The sequence below is a fragment of the Larus michahellis genome, chromosome 3 (genome assembly GCF_964199755.1).
Source record: "Larus michahellis chromosome 3, bLarMic1.1, whole genome shotgun sequence".
Classification (NCBI taxonomy): domain Eukaryota; kingdom Metazoa; phylum Chordata; class Aves; order Charadriiformes; family Laridae; genus Larus; species Larus michahellis.
Window position 1 is genome coordinate 96,439,299 of NC_133898.1, and position 22,378 is coordinate 96,461,676.

General features: G+C 37.4%; 1 protein-coding gene across 1 annotated transcript in view; it reads left to right on the forward strand.

Moving 5' to 3' along the window:
- Positions 1-391: 391 nt before the first annotated feature.
- Positions 392-22,378, forward strand: part of IMPG1 (interphotoreceptor matrix proteoglycan 1) — a 60,160-nt gene continuing 38,173 nt past the window's right edge. Inside the window, exons 1-6 of the mRNA XM_074578346.1 lie at positions 392-458; positions 13,495-13,728; positions 18,239-18,405; positions 18,619-18,647; positions 21,298-21,365; positions 22,085-22,176. Of these exons, the coding sequence (XP_074434447.1) occupies positions 392-458; positions 13,495-13,728; positions 18,239-18,405; positions 18,619-18,647; positions 21,298-21,365; positions 22,085-22,176 (657 nt within the window). The remainder of the gene's footprint in view (positions 459-13,494; positions 13,729-18,238; positions 18,406-18,618; positions 18,648-21,297; positions 21,366-22,084; positions 22,177-22,378) is intronic.

The window sequence follows — 22,378 nt, forward strand, 5'->3', positions numbered from 1 at the left end:
TCCATAAGGTTAATAAGATGAAGAAAGCTCTTCCAGCTGGACCGTAAGAGGGATTATGTCTGAGCAGCAGATAAACAGATTATTCCAGAAACAGACACTGCTTTTTTTTAAAAACTTCGTCACTCTTGTCTTACTTACCACTCCAGTCTCCCAGGCTAGAAGTGTGTGCGTTGGAGGGGTTTGTCCAGCTCTTGCATTCTGGCACCTGTTGCACTCTTCGCCTAGTTGCAATTCAATGCAGTTCAAGGCTGGGGACACCTGAAAAGTAAAAAAAGAGGGAAGACGCTTGGGGATTTTAGTTCTTTAAGAAAAAAAATTTCTTCTACTTGACTTAAATATTCTTATTTCCTGCATGATTGTTCTTGAAAACTGTGAATGATCAATAGACAGCATGCATTTGAAAACTGGATTAATATTTTTGATCATTTGCCTTGCTCTCCAAGTTCAGGGAAGCAGAGGTAAGTTCATATATAAAAGGTTATGCTAATTTACGTTGCAATTGTTGAAAAAAAAAAGAAAGATCAGGATATTTTCACATTACAGAATTCTTTCTTTGGAATTTGGTGTTTTGACAATTCATCTAGAGACAGTAAAGTTACTGACACTGTTATAAAGTTGGAAAAAGAAACGTTGGCAATATTTCTTATGTGTGTTTCCCAGGCTTTACAGTCTCTGTAAGAGATGTCATTTAGTTTCGATTTACCTGCATATGTTTTGTTATGAAAAAATATAATTTCTAAAACAATTATATGGAAGTGGAAAAAACAGCTGAAAGAACACCTAAGTGCTGACATTGTTAAAGATGATCCACGATCCTTGGAATGAAGAGAAAGCAGTAAAGTGTATCTTTGTATTTACTAGCCATTGTCAGAAAAAACTTCAAAAACTTTTCGATACACAAATTCTGGAGGAATAAACCATACACATACATATACAAAAAATAGCAATAATAGTAAGGATTAGTGTAATAATAATTGCAAAATTATTTGCAAGAAAACAACAGCTAAATATTGATGCTTTTAAAAACATTTAAAGGTTCACAAGAATTTAAATGTTTCTTCAACAACAAAAAAGAAAAGATGGTGACGTGATTTTTCCCTGTTCAGTTCAATAGTCAATAGATTTAGAGGTTTGGGGAACATGTTTAATTTTGGGGAAAGTTTCTTACTAACTTTTCCATCTATGCTTTGGTATTTATATAATTGAATTAAAAGCCAACATTACAACTGCTTTATGCTTGCTCAAGTGAATGACCTCCTATTTTATGTCAATCTCAGGCATGTTAATTAAATGCAAAGAATGTAAAATGATAAAAGAAAAGTCTCCTCAATGGTATTTAAATATTTGTTAAAGAGACAGTATGAAACATAGTCTCCTGTCAATACTACTGGGAAAGCTTTATTTACGCATCACATTTCTTTTAGTCTTGCTTTTATTTGCACAGATTTTCTTTAAAAAATAAAGAACACAGTTCTTGTATCTCACTGAAATTATGTAAATCTTCTCTAATGTTACAGTACTGAGAAAATATTGGAAATATTGGGGATAAAGTAATGTATTAGTTAACAATACATTTATATTCTGTTGTTCTTTGATTTTACTTTTTAATTCCATGTAAATAATGTCATTTAATCATTAATGTTATTTTTTAAATGTGACAAAAAATGAGAAAATGAGTGATAGTTCATGTCTGACAGGAAGAAAAGGTATATCAAAATGCACTGCTTTTGCATTTAAGTTGCATATTCTATGATGGAAAGAGATTGAATTAATTTCAGGTAGTTCTTGCATACTTAATGGTATCATTAGAGTCCATATATATAATTATGAACTGAGAAAGTGATAATGTAAAAAGTGGGGTCACATAGTTTTGCCCATTGCAAACTGTGATTGTATGTTACAATACTTTTCCCATAAAAGACTTCAGCAAAATTCTGGGACAATATCTTGACAGAGAGGAGTACAGAACTGTCTGTTACCTCCCTAAGAGATGTATCAGAAGATTTGGTGCATAGAATGTTTATCAACACTCAGGAAGCAATGACGAATAATAACCTTCACATAGCATCTTGCTTATGTAGCAGTCGGAATTTTCTCATTTTTGATGGCTTTCAGGAGAAAAAATATTTTTTTGATACATGCATATGACAGATAATTGGAAAAATTCCTTCCCACCAGTTTTATAAAGTATATGTGGTATGAGCAAATGCATGATAATTACTTTTTATTGTCATGCAGTCATGCCATGTATATTTTAAAACTATGTTATCTCAAATATAAGCACACAAATCTCAAAAGACTTAATGCTTGTGTTAAGAAACTCCTTTTCCAAAGCCAGGGTGCTTCCAGAGCTGTTATTTTATGACTTAGCATTAGGGTCAGATACTTACGGAAAATATTTTGAAAACTACACAAGGTCTCCCAGTAGTCTGAATGCATATATTAATCATTCAGAAGTGATCCTAACATAGATAACTTGAGGCTTTAAGGGCTATTGAAGTTTGCAGTACACGTCAACTCGGAAACAAGAGACAAAGATATAAAATATTCCCATTTTAAAAGAAAAAACATAGAACTAATAATCTCTAAATATTTATAGGGTTAATCAGTTGCTTTTTTTCTCCCTGTGAACAAAACTACATTGAATTCAAATTCCTGTTTAACACACATCTACATTTCAGGTTAACAAAAAAGGGCCTTGCTCAGAAAGGTCTTTTGATCCTTCTTTCCCCTCCTTATTTTAGCACCAAAAAAGTCCTTCTCCCAGCCATTTGGGAGGTTGTCCAGCAGCACCTCCAATTCCACCGTAAACAAACAGGAAACCGTAGGGAGCAACATAAAGACTTTAGAGATAAGAGTGTTTATCTTTGGCCATGACTAGTGCCAGAATCCAGGAAATGACCTCAGGAGTTAAACTTTGGTCTTTGCCACTGTCCTGACACAAACCGTCTCTAAGAACGGGAAGGGAAAGTGAAGGGGACAAAATCCTTGCGATGGAAAAAAAAAAATCTACGCACAAAATATGACAGTACCTTTTAACTGTTGAATTGTAAAACACTGAAAACCCAAACTAGCCAGCAAAATACAGAGGAGCTTCGAACTCCCAAAACTATACGTTGATGCTGGGTACATCCTAACACTTGATACTGAGAATGTAAGGGAGCCAGAGAGCGTTCAAGGCTGTTTAGTGTTATTTTTTATTCAGCAAGTAAATATCCTCTATTTACTCAGTCATTCTTTAGGACACAAAGGCTTTGTGTCTGCTCTATGAAATCATTTTAATTCATTCTGACTTACCCCTTCCCGGTCGGCTGTTCCGATTCAGCAGTAAGTGTTGCAGATCTTCATTACTCTAATTGCCCTTGAAAAAAGGGTTAAGCAAATTTGTGCCAAAGGGAAAGGGAAGTCAAAGAACATAAAGCTTCAAAGAAAGAAAGAAAGAAAAAGCATCTGCTTTTTGCACTAAGATTATTTTCTACTTTCACCCATAAAATAAGAATTATCAAGTTAAAGCTAGATTTCCTGGTTGTGCTTACAAACAAATGAAAAGTAAAACTTTTTTTCCTCCCCAAATAAACGTAACACTAAATGATATGCAAATTTTAATCTTATCTATTTCCTGCCTAAGAGCCAAACTTGAATAAAAATACTAGAATATTGTTGCTGAATCTTAAAGATTAATTCCAGGTATAATCACACCCGTACCATAGTGATTAGTGAACTATATTTGAATGAACAGTTAGATGTGTCGATTTTCTCTCTGAAAACAACTGTGGACAAGGTGATCACTATTAATAATAAAAAGTTTTCTTCCTTTACAGGACATTAATTAATGGGCTACAATAAAGTAACTTTACTTGGAGCCTTATACCTGCTAGAAAGTCAGATTATTGTTTAGTGATATGGCCAACATTCATCAGATTTAGCAAACACAGTGTCTTCTTCCCAGAAAGAAAACTATGTATGCATTCTACTGTATTTTGATGCTTTAAAATATTTTAAATATATGTTTTCCCCTCTGCTTTTGTACCTCTATCCTATTCCCAGTCCCTTTGGGATTAAAATGAGAGTCTTCTACTCATTCTCTATCACACAATTCTTCCTTTTTTATCAGGAATTAGTTGCACTATCCTGCACACTCCATGTACTTTGCACTTTGCAAGCCCAGCTGTGTTTCAAACAATTTCTTCCCCTTAGGAATGTGTGATATTGAACAGACCCTTCCTAAAAAGAATTATCTATCTGTCTGTCTGTATATACATATATACTGGCATTTAGTCACTATCAGCTGCTATTTCCTGGACAGACACTACAGAATAGTAGCATATCTGGAAAACATAAGACCAACAATCACCTGGGAGTACCGTGATGCCTGCCACAGTGTAAGTGTGTTTATATACCCTTACTTAATTATAGCATGCCTTATCATTGTATGCAAGCATACCACAAATTTTAACCTTACAATAGACCTCTATGACAGAGTAACACTATCATCCTCATTTCTCAAAAGCATGAGGACTTGACACGTAACATAGAAACTGAAGCCCTGGCCTGTAAGAGGCATTGCAGTCATAAAGGGGGACAACATCAGAGTTTAGCAGGCTGATTCTCAAAGCAACAGCCTAGTCACATCGATGTCTGCAAATCAATAGGACGCAGACTCATAGCTACATAGCTAACTGTACTTAGGTCACCATGCTTATCTTTTCAGTGTTGAGGTTCTACTGGGCTACTGAGGTTCTAATCAAGTTAGAACCTCTACTGAGGTTCTAATCAAGTTCTTCTGCCTTTCCTCTTCTCCCTCAAAACTAGATCAATTTCATCTACCTTTGAAGTTGGCCATGCTTAGAGCAAGGAATTGGGTTAGGTGACCTTCAGGTGTCCTCCCAACTTAACTTGGTCTATGTAGCTTGACACATAACTAAGTTAAGTAAGGTTAAGTCCAAGTCACTCTATGTCAAAATGAGATGGAGTCAATTAACCACAGACTGTAGATTGCATTTCAGGATGAGTGTCCCAAAACTGAGTAAAATTGACCAGTTCCAATTACACAAGTTCAACCAAAGAGATGGCACTGTGGCTTCTGACTCCTGAAAGTTTTCTCATATGCCAACTATTCTAATCATCATCATATTTGAATATAGTTACCTCAGTAAAACCATTCTGCACCACAGCTTTTTCACCCATACCATCACAGTTCTTGAAATGCTGACATACATGGCAAAATATCACTGGAACTTGAATTTATGCTGTCTCACTGACTTTCTCAGAGGATGGCTGTATGTCTTAAGTAAAACTGATTAAAAAATTAATAGCAGAGGTGCTCAAGGGAGTGCACTGCAGATTGGATGCATCCCTCCAAGAACTATTCAAACTTTTAAAGCATTTTCTTGCATCCTTTGATGCAAAACATTTCAGGTAACAGAACAGTATTTCAGGTCAAATGCTTCTAGGATGGCCAAGGAAATACAAGTAGATACATGTTTCATATGTCAACATTAAAAGTAATCATTCTTCAACACTGCTCTGGGTCCTGGACCTTAAGCAGACTGTTATAGGATTCAGATGTTGACAATGAAGTCATCGACTGCCTTGTATATTCTCCATGAATATACAGCATCAGTGGTTAGTAGAGTTGGTGAATAACAAGGAGGAGTCTTCACCAGAACTTGCGCTTATGTATCTGAAAGAGATGGTATACATTTCTACCTTAAATGAGACATATGATGTCAAGGAAAACATGAGTTTCTCTTTCAGGCAGGAAGGAAATGTGTCATAATCACATGTGTTGACTCATAAAACTTTCAGCATGTTCAGTATTTGTGGTTGATACAGACTGCATTTATTGTGAGCGTGAGATTCATTGTTAGTCAGTATATGACAACTATATTCACAAAAGCAGGAGAATCTTACGAGTGGCATATTATGTTTTCTATTCTAATCTATAATAGGTAGATAATTCACCATAGTTATTTTGCCATGAATTGTATAGTTAGCATAATTCAAAGATGTTACCAAATTGTCTATCTAGAGAGGAACTCTGTTGTAAGGCCTAAGAATAAACTTCATAAAAATTGTTTCAAATTATCTTCTTAGCTTTCTTTCTGCAGTTTGTTGGTTTAACGTTTGTGTTTCTCTGCTTGGCATAGAAAACTACACAGATTTGTGATTTGTGGAGAAGGGGAACAGCTGAGGGATTATGATATCCAGTTTCGTTTCTCAGTGTTACCTACTTACAGAAATGAAATTCTTCACACTTACTGAAATTCCAAAGCACACTGGTTCATGACAACAGCGATCTTCGGTACCAAAATGTAAATCCAGGTTAATTTAAAAGGTTCTGCAAAAGAACCATTACTTAATGCTATCTCCTAGCTTTGAAAGTAACGCAATTAGAACAAAACTTTTGGGAGTTTTTTTAAAATTTAGACATTTACTACTATCATTGCTATACCAGATATTTCAAAACAATTTGTCACATTATTCTCCAGATTTATTTCCATATATATTCTGAGGTGTAGATTGTTTCACTATACCATTTAGTATTTTTAACATAAGGAAAACAACAGGAATATATCGCATAAGGATTCATGGGAGACTTGCCTTATTTGAGTACTATGTTAACAGTAATAAAATGCTTCATCTTCCATAAACGTTTAAAGGAGCATCATCACACATTCCTGCCAAGAAGCAGGATTTATGAAAACCCACCACTTTCCTAAATTCTCAAGAAGGAAAATCTCTTGGTACAGACCTAATTGGAAACAAGAACACAGTCTTTAAAAGCTTGAAACTTACAGAACTTACCTTTTGATCAGGACCCTGGAGCCCCTCGCCTATGTCACAGAGAGCTTGAGCACAGCTTCTGAACATGCGCAGGTGGTGTTTTGTCACGCTGAATCCAAGCAAGAGATACAGGCATCATATGTATTTTGTCTTCGGTACAAAGTCCCCACTGCAGAGGCAGGGCCTAGCACCTCTCTGACATGTAAGGTGATGCTGACTTGTGCATAACACATGATACTAGGTAGGTACATGAAAGCTTCTGTAGTGCTGGGTGCACAGACACCAGCTTTGTGGTACTTGTGCAGGAAGTTTGCTAGTGGACGTCAGTCCACAGGGTCTTGCAGGCTGGAGGGCTGGACCTAGCCCCCATAGCTCTTTGCCACAGTTAGATACTATTTAGTGACATTTAAGAATGGCATTCACACAAGCCAACATACTGAACAGGAAATGCCAAGGTCATCATTGTCAATTTTAAAGAATTAAAATTAGTTACTACTAATATAAATATTAGTAGTAATATATTTATATTATATAAAATATAATAGTATTATAAAAAGTAAAATATTTACATTAGTAGTAATATAAATTCCTAATATAAATTCCTTAGTCCTCTTCCTCTCTTTTAGGAACACAGGCATTCTCCTCTGGCCAGTGTACATTCGGAAGCCAAGCATCAACATCAGTTCTTTATCTTTTAGCAAAACATCCCCACAGTAGTGGATACTGCCCTCTTACCCAGTAGTTCACTGGCTAAGTGCACTAAACCTGAAGAAGTGAGTTCCAAACTGAGTTCTCTCCTGTGCCTCAGCTACCCCAGTTAGCTCCCAGATAAATCATTGAGTCATAGAAACATAGAATGATTTGGGTTGAAAGGGACCTTAAAGATCATCTAGTTCCATCCCCCCTGCCACGGGCAGGGACACCTCCCACTAGACCAGGCTGCTCAAAGCCCCATCCAACCTGACCTTGGACACTTCCAGGGATGGGACATCCACAACTTCCCTGGGCAACCTGTTCCAGTGTCTCACCACCCTCACAGTAAAGAATCTCTTCTTGATATCTGATCTAAATTGACCCTCTTTTAGTTTGAAACTGTTACCCTTCATCCTTTTGCTACACTCCCTGATAAAGAGTCCCTCCCCATCTTTCCTGTGGGCCCCCTTTCAGTACTAGAAGGCTGCTATAAGGTCTCCCTGAAGCCTTCTCTTTTCCAGGATGAACAGCCCCAACTGTCTCAGCCTGTCATCACAGGAGAGGTGCTCCAGCCCTCTGATCATCATCATGGCCCTCCTCTAGACTCACTCCAACAGGTCCACATCCTTCTTATGTTGGGGGCCCCAGAGCTGGATACAGTACTCATGAGAGCAGAGTAGAGGGGCACAATCACCTCCCTCGTCCTGCTGGCCACGCTTCTTTTGATGCAGCCCAGAATGTGGTTGGCTTTCTGGGCTGCAAGCGTACATTGCTGGCTCGTGTTGAGCTTGTCAATCAACACCCTCAAGTCCTTCTCCTCAGGACTGCTCTCAATCCATTCTCCACCCAGCTTTTATTTGTGCTTGGGATTGCTAAGATCCAGGTGCAGGACCTTGCACTTTGCCTTGCTGAAGGCCCACTACCTATCAGGATGCAACAACTGTTGGGGCTGAGCCCCCTCAGCAATTCCTCTCAAAGTTCTTTCACTGTGTGCAATAAAAATAGTCAAAGAATATATTGGACCCAAAGATAAGTACAAGCAAAACATAGAATCTTGTGTTTAAGGGCACTGAGCTCTCAGAGACAAGACCTGAGCAGATTAAATATTAGTATTAATTTTTCTAAGGTTTTCTAATATTCCATACTCTCAAATTTTTAAAGTTGTGAGCCTTCAAGGTTGTGAAAACAAGTTTATAAATGTCTGTGACAGTCAGACACAGCAGCTAACAGAGCTACAGTGTCTGACAAAGCACTGGCAAAGCATCCCCAAACATCAGCAAGAGTACAAGGAAAGGGCCTCTGCTTCCACATCTGTATGAGAAGGTAGAGTTGTTGCACGCTTCTCTGGGATAAAATAGGTGCTGGTCCTAGTATTCATACACAGGATCTAGGCTGCATTTGATGATAAAGCCACGCTATATTTTAATCTGTCCCTGCTCATCTAAGCCACTTCCATCCAGTCAGACGGTTCCTGTGCAACTGGGACTGAGGCAATGCGTCACAAAAAAGATTAAAAAAGCAATAGAAGGAAAGCACGTGTCATGGGCATCCTGTCTGTCAGTGGCAAGTGCCATTAGAATTTGGGGTCCTCACTGCTCCCATGACAGGAGGAGACTGTGACTGAAGAGTTAGGATATTACCTCTCTCTGTACTTTTGCTACTGGTTGAATTACCAACACAGGAGCTGTTGGCCTTGCTGTATATTTAATTGGATCACAACAACACGTTTATGTGACCTTTGTTGCATTAACCCATTTTGATAAGTTTTACTCTTGTCCTATTTCAGCAGTTCCCCTTAAATAAGTCTTATCTTTTAATTAATAATTATTTTATTGTGAAGGCAGTATGTCTCATTTATCAGTCAAGCATTCCTCTCTGTCCTAGGAACATCTACCTATTTTTCAGACTAATCTGCTTTTTCATACATGTCAATCATTGTGATGCTTTTAATGATGAATTATTCAGACTTCAGAAGTTTTGTCCTGATGTCACCTTGAATTTTGCTGCCAAAACCTGTAGTTACAGTATTTTAAATTCTTCTTTTTGTATGCAATGACATCTTAATTTTCTAAGGTCAAATCCAACTAAAAGTTTACTTCCGAATCAATGCTGTAGGTAAATGTTCCTGCACACAGATTGCCTACATTGCTGAAAAATCCCAAACCCACAGGAAAACTGGAGGCCTCCCAAAACTGATACTATTAACAGCTAGAAAAGAATAAAGTTGTATAGAAAAGCATTCACTATAGTTATACTAAAAAGTTATGAATACAAGCTTCTTGCTCCTGTGTCTATAAAAACAAATAAAAGAAAATCCCACTGATCAATTATCTGAACAGCTTTAAACTCTTTTTTTCTAGAATTCAGTGAAATAACAACGTAACTTTCCTTTTTCATCATGTAGATTATTCAAAACACAGAGGAACTTTCACCCTTGAAATCAGTTTCTCCCGCTTTTTTTTTTTTAGTGAGGTTATAAATTTGATAATGTAGGTCTCAAGAGACTTGGGGGTGCCACCTGGCCTTATTCCAGGGATTTCATTTTTTTAATTTGAGAAATGAATACTGTTTGTCCGCCTGAAAACAAACCTGAAGAACAGTACCATAAGCTTGAGACACCTGTATGGACATCAAAGCACTTTTGATTGCATGAGATCAAAATTTCAAGATTGCATGTGAATGAGAACAAAAAAGTTTACCAAAATGTCTTCTTTTAAGAATAGTAAAACAATCCAGTATTATTTTTTAGATGATCAAATTATGTACCCTGTAAAATTTGTACCACTCCAATTTATTTGATTATTATGTTGCATGGTAAAAAGAAAAGGGATCGGCTAATATATATGGGTTCAATTTCATAATAGCACAGATCTCTTTTTAGATTTTTTTTCAACCCAGGAAACTGAAAGCCAAGTACCTAAAAAGTTGTAGATGGAGGGATATTATAGTAAAGCACATGGCTGAACCATCTGGGAGTCTTAGGTACAAATTTCTCAGCTCAGAATTTCCACAGACACGGGGGAAAGCACAGGTCTGAAGAATTATGAACAAATAATGTTTGTTCCAAAAGACAGGTTTTCTTCCATTTGCATTCAGTAAATATTAGGAAACAAGTATTGGACAATCATGTGCAGAAAGGGGTTGATGCTTCTTTCAATTCAAATTTTGCTTAAATTTAATTTTAAAAAGTAATTTCAAGAACTGATGATAATAAAAGTTACTCTAGTAAGGGAAATTTACTAACCACAAGATACAAATGGAATTAAACCTATTAGAGCAAATATATGTAAGCAACAGATCCTTCCCACAAAAAAAAAAAATGGAAATTGAAGGGAAAGAATGAAAAGAGAAGTTCACACCTACCCTGAATAGGCTAGCACAACAGGGATAACTGGAAGCAGGTAATGTATGGTCACTTTCTCAGACTGAAAAGCCCAAATAGTGACCCTAACACAGAGAAATTGGAATCATTACAACAATCATTTGAGAAGAATTTCCTTTTCAGGTTTTTGAATAGTATAATTCTTAATTCAAGTTAATGACGTAGGGGTAAATACTGGGGAAGACGCAAATCCTTCAACAAAGACCTCTGCTCCATACAAAAGCTATCAAAGAACTTAGTGGCAAAATCCTCTGCCCCAGTTGGTCGGACTGCCTGGGGACCTGGGCTATCATAGTTAATATAACTTGTAAAATGGACTACCTTTCAAAAAGATTTTTGGTATTTTCTTCCAGAGCATTTCAGGGGTCTGCTTTGAGATTTCAGTGGAATTGGATCTTCTGCTCTCACCCCATATATTATTCAAATATCAGTGTCCCAGCTGATCCAGCGTTTGGCCACCTGTGTTTTCCAATGGACCCAGTGCCATGTTTTCACAGGGGAAATTTCTTTCATGTAGTTTATGGTTCATGATCTGACATCACTGTGAAAAAATTACTTCCATTTCATTTAATAACAAACACTATTTGACTGCATCATCATTTTAAATTGCCTTGCAACAATTAGACAGTTATAGGCCTACAGGTTGCTGCCTCTGGCATGCTTTACAAAGCAATAACAATCCCCTGTTGTCTTCATTGTCTAACTTCCTGTCTTTCATACAATATTCATCATAATCAAGCAGTCAACTACTCAACTTTTTTCCACCGTTCAACCTACCTCATAATATATATGTCATTATTGTGATTCCTACACGGTAAGCATTGGATGTTCATTCTGAAGTTAAATGAGAACTGACACACACAAATATATACATATACACGCACATATATATGTATGTATACTGACATATATGGTAGAACTTTTCCCATTCTTTATTTCAAGTACTATTCTTTTTGTAATAGTATGCTTTTCAATTATTATTCCCTAATCATTTATCTGACCACTTTTGTTTAAAAATTTAATTAACACAGTTCCAAATTTGTGTTTGGATATCAACATAATGTGTTTGTCCCTTCCTTATTTTCTCTTGATTTGCCTAAGAACACGATAATTAGCGTTTGTTATATGCAGTGTGACATTTCTTCTTTCTCCAGTAAACTGATAATTTTTCACTCTTACTTTTTTATAGTATTACTCTACCTAACTTGTTCCATTTGGACCCTATTATTTCCTCTTATTCTTCTTTTACAAGTTTTTAAACCATTCTTCAAAGCAATATTTTCAGTCAATTCATCAGCACTCAGGCACACCTACACCATGTCTATCATATAGTTTCTCCCTTAAAGTTTTCCAATTATCGACAAATTTTACGCTTTTCTTTCAAAATGTCTTTTATTCTGTTTACATTTTTCTTTAATTTTCCTCTGAAATGACTGTATCAAATACATGAAAATGGAACCAAAAAAAGGTATTTCCAAATTAACTTTAGCCTCTTTATTAATATGTATGCAAAATTTTGGAAGATAATCTAAAAGACACTAATTGCTAAAATCATTAGCATTTTACACTAAATTTAGCTGCTATGTCATGTAATACTGCATCACAAATACTTAGGAAGTGGAATCAAACGAGTCCTGAATTTTTGTGTGCCTTCTAAGATGGGGGTTCCTATGCTTGAGGCTATTTTGTCACCCTAGAAATATTTCCATTTTTCATTAGTGAATAGCTCCACAAGTAAAATTGAGCTTAGATCTTCAATTCCCACTCACTGATTTCACTTGTTTCTACTGTAGCTGTTCCACTTTGCCAGGAATAGTTAAAGACCGATTGAGATACAACACCAGAGAGTTCACAACTCCTATCATCCAGTGGCAAAGAAACACAATTGCAGTCTGTTCTGATTAACACTTCCGTTTATGTGAGGGAAGGATAGAGTGCATCATGAAGTAAGAAAGGGAGACTGGAAACAGGTCTGTATTTCCCCAAAGACAATCAAACTCCTTTTCAGCTTTTGAAAGAAGGTGTTTCAGGGTCCAGTTCTTGGGAGGTGTTCAAGACTTTGAACGTGATGTGAAAGGAGATGTGCCTTGAAGCCCAAAGGAAAAATGAGAATATCTTAAAAGGGTGCAGATTTAAGATACAACTGTTTCTCACATTAGTTATCTGCTGGCGTAGACACCTTTTTATACTGTAAGCTGTTACAGATACACTTCACTTTCCCCAAGCTCCAGACCATTATTTATCACTGTACTATAAACTTCCCTACAGCGTGATATGCTCACAAATGAGACGCTGTAGCACGAAGTTCAAGCACTTAAGTGTCCTTTGTGGATCTAACCCAAAGTCACTTTTGAGAACAATATTTAGGGCTTCTGAAACTTTTACCCTGTGTGACCTGGAGGTCACGTGTTGAGATATAAGGAAATTAGTTACCAGGTCTCTTGGGTCCCATTTCTCCCGTGTGATCACAGGATGTTTCTCCTCAGCACATTAATTTAGTCGAGGCATTGACACCAATATTATGTAACAAAAAGAGCTCTCAGGTTCATGCCCATTTTCCAGATTTGACCTTACATTTGAAACCTACTGCCTGTGTAATGTATAAGTACATGCTTACTTTTTGTCTTTTCCAGAAATTCCTAGTAAAACAAACCGTGGTGAAGCCAAACAACTTGCAGATGCCTCAGGGTCAGACAAAACAGAAAGAACAACAAAAAGGTCCAGAGTATCAACCATAAGGCGGATATTTGACATGTCAAAACACCGAATAAAGAGGTCATCCTTTTTCTCAACTGGTGTGAAAGTTTGCCCACAAGAATCAGTGAAGCAGATTTTAGCCAGTCATCAAGCTTACTATAGACTAAGAGGTAAGATGATGATAGCAATATGTGCTTCCTTCCTTAAAGTATTTGTTTTAATTGAAGAAACACAATAATTTTCCAGAATCTTGTTCTTTAGCTCTAGGCAGTGTATGTGATATTTGCTTTATGCTTTATTTTTAGGTAGATAACCAAATGTTACATGTACCTTAGCATGGTTCAAGACAGACAGTTACCAGAACAGAATAAAATAATGCACTCAAAAGATTAATAAACTCAGTGTAATTATATAGTGTTCTAGCATGGCAGAACATGAAAACTAAATTATGCTTGCACTACTGTGTAAAGATGTATCACCATCTCTCTCAAAAGTGCAGCAGGTGCCATCATTGTTATTCAGAAGTTCACCCAGTTCAAGAGAAACAACGAAGCTACCCCACCAGTTCAAGAGAAGGAATAAAACTATTCATTGGTCATTGCACAAATATGTTGGTGTATCGGTAGTTATATTAAGTCTGTGGCAGTGTGGGTATGCTACAAACACGGTTAATTGCCAGCAGCTCATGCAAAGACCTTAGTCTTACTTTTAAAAAGTCTAGAATGGTTTTTTTTGCACTTTCAAAATTAATCCACTTGTCCCCAGCACTTTCTTTTCCTCCTGTGACTGTAGAGAGCCTATAGAGTTACAACTCCAATTTTAGGTCCCTAGAATATACAGTGCAAATAGTCCTCTAGTTTTCTTAATTTCCTCTCTTCCTCCCTCTCCCTCTCCCAGCTTTTCATTCTGTGTCTGTTCCAATTTTTATTAAAAAAATGCATGCTTTAGTGCTGCAGCTGGACGGTCCAAGGCTAATTCTAAAACCTAGTCAGCACTTCTGGGATGCAAGTATCTAGGGCAACATCTACTCTCTAAATCAACTTTGCTTATCTATTTGTCCTCTGTATTGACCTCCAGCCATTCACATACACGTGTGTAACTTTGCTGCTCCTCAGCTCTCTTTCAGGCAACCAGATAGTTCCCTCTGAAATGAAGCCTGAATGTAGATCTGCAGAAAGTTTACTCCAGCAGCCACTTGCTCTAGGCAGCATGGGCAAACTACAACAATGGCTGTAGCCATTCCTATAGATACAAACATATTTGGTATCCATTGTGGGACGGAATTCCAACCTAATGGGCATTAGACAGAATTCTGAAACGTGTTAAAGAGGCTGACCCAAAAAGCCTTTCTTAAATACTAATTAATCCTGAAGGTCCCAAGAATGCACCAGCCATGTCCCTGATTGGGCTGAAAGCAAGCTATCCTGGGACAGGCTGGTATCATTGATCTGAACTCAAAGAACTTCAACTATGACCACCTTATAGTAACACCTTTTTGGAGGGCAGCATATCAGTTTGGAGTGGGATATTGGGCTTTGTAAGTCTTGTAGTGCAAGCAGGTTTAAACTTACAGCTCCTCTTTCCCAGCAGAGTGTCCTACACTCACAAAATTTTCTGAGTAGATGTCATACAGTTCTTCAACTGAAGCTGGAGTAATTCCCAAAAAGTGAGCAAGAGAACAGATGACTGCAGCTGAATAATTTGTACACTCATTAAGAAAAAGGCGTTTCTGCTCCTTTGAATAGTTGCACATTTTCCATTACAATGTTCTTGGTTAAAACCTCAAAAAAATCTTTCCTTCAAGGAAAGATCAGAACCCAAGACTCCTGCCCTCCCAGCTGAGCAAGCTAATTTACCTGATGAAAGTGATAAATGAAAAAAAAAAGGTAGAAGTGAAAATGTGGTGCTGTGAGCATTATCCTTGAAGCCTTCATGAAAAGATAATCTGGTAGCCACACTGGAGTGGCAGCATTTCAACTCTGAAATAACACACCATAGCTTAATGTTGTGTTCACCATGAAGAGAGTCCCTCATTTGGGCCAAACTGGGAGCTTGCATAGAATCAGCCACGCCGCCTCCTCAGCTGGCCATGTGTCATGTTTATCTAAACCCTGGTAACTGGATTACTTTTCATCACATAATATATCCTTCTTTATTCAGCAGTTACTGCTCAGAAAAACAGACACCAGAATTGTGAGAAAAAGATGATAGAAGGTAGCCTTAACTGCTAGCTCATAATGAATAAATCTCTTCAAAAGACATCCTGTTCCTTTTTAATAATCTGACCACATCTGCTCCACATGCAGCTGCTCTACTGGGAGGGCAGGTCGTTCCTGAGGTATTATTGATGTGCCCTAACACAGCTAGGTGAGTACATCCCTACAGCAAGTTTAGAGAATACCTAGAAAAACCAATTGCGCTCATTTCAGAGACACCGTTATTTTAGACAATGCAGATAATTATCTCACTTAAAGTCAAAGAGGTATCAAGTACTGAAAATAAATGTCCCATCTCACAGTAATGAACTTCGCAAAGTAAAGTGCTAAAGGCAACAGCTTTTAAATTGCTAGCAAGTTTTTCTTAAAACGGTTTTTCTAATGGGTTTGAAATTCCCCTTCTCTAAAAGCATTAAACTTTAAACAACATTTTGAGAAGTGTGTTCCTTCATCTTGAGTGAGTGTACGTTATATTTTCACGAAGGCAAAAATACAGCTGCCTTTGTTGACTAACAATACCAGAGGAATCAGCAAGTACAGTCAGAGGCAGTCACCCATGAGCAGGAAGGTCGTAGTGACAGCTGAATTGGTTCTGTTCAAAACACATTGGTTGTAGCAGCCGCCAAGCCATGTTGGTTATCCCACACAACTGGATTCACAGCCCCTGCAGAGCACAACCTGCATAAGTGAATATTTCTGCAGTTAAGCAGGAAAGTCCACACAGAACAGCACTCCCTGGCTGGCTCTGGGCTAGTTCGAGGATCTCTTTGGACCACTCATTGATTTTAAACACAACTCAGGTGCAGCCAAGGATTAATTCTATGTTTAGTTTGAGGCTGTGCAAAGTGAGTTAACTGAAACCCAAATATTCTGGGTGTGGGGAGGGGCCAGTATCTGAACATAAATCCAAAGACGTATCAGTGTAGTTAGGTAGGCCATAGCTGTCTGGAGGAGCAAACAGTTCATTCTCCAGAATCTTTTAGAAATGGTTTCAACTTAAAAAAAAGAGGAGACTTCAGCAAGATGTTGGTAAAAGTGCACTCAAAAGTGTAGCCTCACCTGGCCATCTATGACTCTCAAAAACTCACTTCCGCAGACATATCTAAGACCGGTGTTATCAGAATCATGAAGGGAAAGTAAACGCTATAATGTATGTCTGAGCTGTCATTTTATAACCTAGCTGCTGATGGTTTCTCCCCTCCCTCACGTACTCACGCATGTCACGATCCTCACTCACGGTGCTAGAGAGCAAGGTCTTCACAGCAGGAACTTATCTTTTACAAGTTTTACCTGAAATGCCTGACAGAGTTCTGACTGCTAGAAAATAGATCCAAAAACTGGATGCCAAGCCCAAACATGCATTCTAATATATTTTGTAACATACTACAGCTGAACTTCACAGCTTTCTTGCATAAGGAGGCAACAGAATAGGTAAAAGTGTTCATCTCCATTATTATATTATGGGTTTTACATAAGCTCATGTAATTAAGTCAGTTTGCATCCAGTAAATGAAGCTCCCTTAGAGCCATTCCTGAATACCACCTTTTCGAAATCTCCCCCACTGTCTTATTCTCTTTATGTTCATTTTCATTTCTCCAAATGATGGAGAATGCTACTGTTCCCTCTGCAGCCACAGTACCTGTTAATCTTGTCTGATGTAGTCTGTCATTTAACTGGGTGATTCATCACCATGGGGGAGATATTTAACATTGAACAAATGACTGTGTACGGTTGTGTAGAAAGAAAGGAAATCACGTTCTTTCCAAAGGAATTTTACCTATACTAAGTCATTTAATTTTTCCAGAGGTGCTTAAAGAAACATAAAAGCATGTACCTGCTGCAGAATGTCCTTAAAATTTTGAAAAGACTAATCACATTGAAATTTTGGAATATAAACAAATAATTGTAGCCTGCTGTATTTTAATTTTTTTTTCCATTAAAATATTTTGTTATATGTGTGGGGAATATCAAAATCTTAAATATGTTCCGTTTTGCTTGTTCTATGCATAGTTAACCATACTAATGTATAGAACCTTTGTATAAAGTTAAAATTATGATTACTCAAGTATGATGACCGCTAGATATTTTTTTCTCTACCTCCCTGCTTGCTCTCACTGGAACATCCAGTATGTACCTTTGTACGTATGTACCTTTCAGGTGAAGGAAGTGTGCTTTGTGTTTGCTCCTTATTCATGATGGTGATGATGTCAGGCCAAATTAATCTCTTTTTTAAAATGAGGGAAATTAGCAATCCTTAACTCAAAGACAGTTAATCCTTCAGCATAGAGGCAAATGACTGTCAGCTCAAAAATACCTAAAAGAGCTAAATATCTTAAAATACCTAGAAGCTGGATTTGTTTACTAAGTACAGTAAAATGTGTAAATCCCAAATCACTTTTAAAAGGCTTTCAAGTTTATTTTTTGGTACAAAGCATCCATCCCCAGTCTCTTTCTTCTTACTCAGTCTGCCAGGAAGCTGTGTGGGAAGCCTTTCGTATTTTTCTGGATCGGATTCCTGATACTTCTGAATATCAGAATTGGGTTACTGCCTGCCAGAGGGAAACCTTCTGCATATTCGACATTGGCAAAAACTTCAGCAATTCCCAAGAGCACCTGGAAATAATCCAACGGGTAAGGATTAGTGACATTTGTTTGGAAACTGGGGGAGACTTCCAAGTACCTCCCTGTCTTCTTATATAATGGCAAAGTATTGCTCAGGAAGAGGAGGGGGCATGTGTTAGAAGGAAAACATAAAAGTACAGTAAACAAAAGAGCTAACAGGCTTCTGCTCAATGGTTGGATACACCCACTAGTAAAATGCTGTTTTTCTTAATCTTTTCGCAGCGAGTAAAACATAGAACCTTCCAGGAAAGGTAAGTAGCACAAGTAGAACCTTGCCACTTGATGTTACTGCCTTTTTTGAAAAAGATATGTGTAGATGTGTGTGGATGTGAACAGTTACACAGGTAGCACTGTGGTGTATTTGGTGTGCGCTGTGAGAGATGTGTATACTGTATGTATCATAGTACACAGTAATGGAATCCCAAATAATTAAGGTGGCCAAATATCTGAGTTGCCTGTTCACTTTGAGGCACCACAGAATATCTTCTTAGGCTAATGTGAGCACGGAACCCTGACAGAGCCACAGCTTTGTGTTAGACTAGTGTTGATTGGGAGTGTGACAAAAGTTCACCCACAATTGCTATCGTTCTCAAAATGAAAGTCAGACAGGTGAACAGAAGTTTATCTGGGAGGATACATTAAGCAATAGCATGAAACCTCTATGCCTTCACTTTGGCTTTCCCCTGTATTTTTTCACATCATGATAGTGTTAATTAATGTGATGCTTCCATAAACTCTTGGGAAAAAAGTATGTTCCTGGCAATCCTCAGAAGTCTGAGAATGGCAGGATTAAAGTTACAATACTGAACTCTGACTCTCTCCATATAAATACTCTAGTACAGCCAGACAAATCTTTGTCCACAGTTTCTTTGATTAATGCATTATTTTTCCTTCAAATTTTCTTATATTTTCCGGTGTAGCAAATAATCTTTTCCATTCAGAAATTATACTGTCTCATGATCACAGAGGGCTTAGGTATCTCTATTCATTACGACATGGGAGCTTTGAGTGTTCTTCTTTCTCAGAAATGTATTTTTAATAACGTAGGGCCTAATTAAACTCCCCTGGAAGTCCAAAGGGAGGTCTTTTCACTCAGTCTAGTGCAAACAGCAGCAGCAAGGCAACAAGTGAAGTGACTGATCTCAGAGTTCTTATGCTCTTTGTGAACAGTACAATTTTCCCTAGACACAGTTCAGAAGGTGAAGTAAATGCTATAAAATTACTCATACTTTAGCTGGAAATACAGGCAGCCATGGTTATGCATTGTTGGACTTCATCTTTACTACTGTGTGGTTTGGGAAATGTTTTGTATCTTCTGTAGGTTCCATGTAAAGGGATCAGTCTCCAGTTAAAGACGCAACACATAATTAGTTAACATTGTGAAAACATTACAAATAATACTTCAGTTCTCACTATACAAGATATCCAGAGGATGGGGTAAATCAGGAGTTGTTCACATTCTTTATTTATGTTATTAAACATCTAAGTTGGACCTGTACAGAAATCAGCCCAAACGTTTTTTCTGTCTATGTTACAAGCTTCGTGTTGTCTCAGTTAACCCCACACTGTGCATCTGTGTTGCTCCTTGTTCTTTCACTCCTATCAGTTTTCAAAAACACTCCACCTGTGTGCACTGCCTTATTAATAGCTATTTCTACCAAAATTTGAGGAATTCTATTCTCATTTATTTCCATGATTGGGCTTTTTATTTTATGCTGTGTTTTTTTCACACACCCCAATGTTTGGGTTTTAGGACCTAAAACAACTGAAATTCTTCACTCCACAACTTGAGGAAAGAAAAATCTCAAAATGTCACTTAGAAGATTCTTATCTAAGAATCTAAATGTTTCTAAAAGTTACAAATTATTAAAAATTTGGTTTTAGAACAGAAATTATTCTATAGCCTTACCTGCAGGAATCTTTGACACATCTATTATAAGATGCACTTACATGTACATACCACTTCTGTTTTTCAGGCAAGCTAACAGTCTCAGTTCCAAAATGTCTTCATCGGCACTTGACAGTAAAACTTACAACAGAAAATAATATCAACAATACCAAAACAAATCCTGTGATGCAAGGCAGACAATCTGTACATCACACCCACCATATTTTAACTTGAGATTTCAGCTGTCTGCCATGGGGACCATGGTAGACATTAACCCAACAGTACTACATCCAGATCCAAATGTAAACATTCCTACAATTCACAATAATCTTGATCCAGGAATCTGATTTGAAACTATCATTAGTTGGAAGTGTCCTTATGATATTATAAGGCAGGCTGACAACTGAACAATAACTACACCCATCCTCTCCTCACACCAAACCGTGAAACACCTTTGGAACTATGAAATGTCCTTTGGCTCTAAAATTAGAAAGCCAAAGCCCTCCCTGAACTATCTTGATAGGATGAGATATAGCAAAGGAAGCAACTGTTGGTTTAGATAATGTACAAGAAGTCTTGCTCCCATTTTAGTCAGTGGTCAACCATTCATAGACTTCAAAGAGAGAAAAAGCAGACCCTGTGCACTTATTTAATCTCTGTGACACCATCCCTCTGATTGCTCAGAGAAAATCAGTCATGAAACCTTACAGACAGACTCCTCACAGGACTGGTAGTCCTTGGTGGAGGAATATATCAGATCAGTATTTTTGTTCATTGTAAGAGCAAATACCATATTGAAGGAAAGGAAATTAAATATATAAACTGTTGAATATAAAATATGATCTGCTGTTCCATTGCCCGTTTAATCAGCTTATCAAATATTTCATTAGAAATAACTTCTCTCATTTAAAGTACACTTAATATTGGGGTCATTTCTACATTTTTTTTACGCCTTTGCCATTGCCGATACAGCATGCTGATCATTAAATCACTCATTTCTATTTGATTAATAGGAAAGATGAAATATCCACAGAGAAAACAGGTGGCAAAAAGCTGGAAGACATTCCTTCCATTTCTACAGGTAAAATCAAATCTGCTTGCTGTGCGTCTGCCCATTAAATAGAATCGCTAAAACCAGTGATTCATAGATTGTAGAAGGCTGTAATTTAATGAATGCAGTAGAAGCATGACAAGTTCAGTGAAGTAAAATTAAAGTGCTTTGGCAAAACAATCTATAAGAAGCATTTTTTGATTTCTTTACAGCATATCTGCTACTCAAATGTAGCATTCCAGGGTTTGTTTCACAGTCTTTAAACGCATATGTTTTTCTAGTTTCAGGAGAATAGAGAGTAGGGCTAATTTTGCTTCAGTTATGAAATAACATCTAGAGTGTCAGCTCCTGCATTTTGTTAATCAAAATAAGCAAGTGGATGAAAATAAAGAATGACTTTAGCCGGAAAGTCACAGTGATGCCAACACATTAATTTGAGCAGATTATTCCAATTAAACCTACCAACAGTGTTGTGTACTACAGTTCTTTAAAATAATGTCAGAAATTCATGGAGTGATAAAAATCTGTAAATACGAGCACAGACATTTGGTGATATATAATGCAGTATGACAGGAAATGATCAAGTATTATTTAATTCACACAATTTCATTGATGCATGGCCAGTGTCACTTTTGCCTTCCGTCGCACACGTGCAATGCTACTGATGTTTTGACCTGGAAAGAAAGGACGTCTTTTGTGTAAAAAGTAGCAAACCTGTTCTTGCCTGATTTTACTTTAAACTCCCCCAGGCTCTCCCAGTACATCCCTCTCTCCATATGCGCCGGTACCAAATGGCACGCTGCTCAACGAAATTGTTAACGACACGAAGACGCCTGTGAAGGTGAGGGCAGCCTATTTTCCTATCCCACTTTTTCACTCGCCTCTTCTTTTAGAGCTCAGCTAGCAGAAAAGGAGGGGAAGCCTTACGAACACTTAGTGCTCATAAACCATGAGTGCTCCCCTCTCTTACTGCTAGTAGGACTGGAGGTTTTTATTAGCATCTGTTCTGCACTGGAACAGTGCATGATGTTTCTTGCGTATGC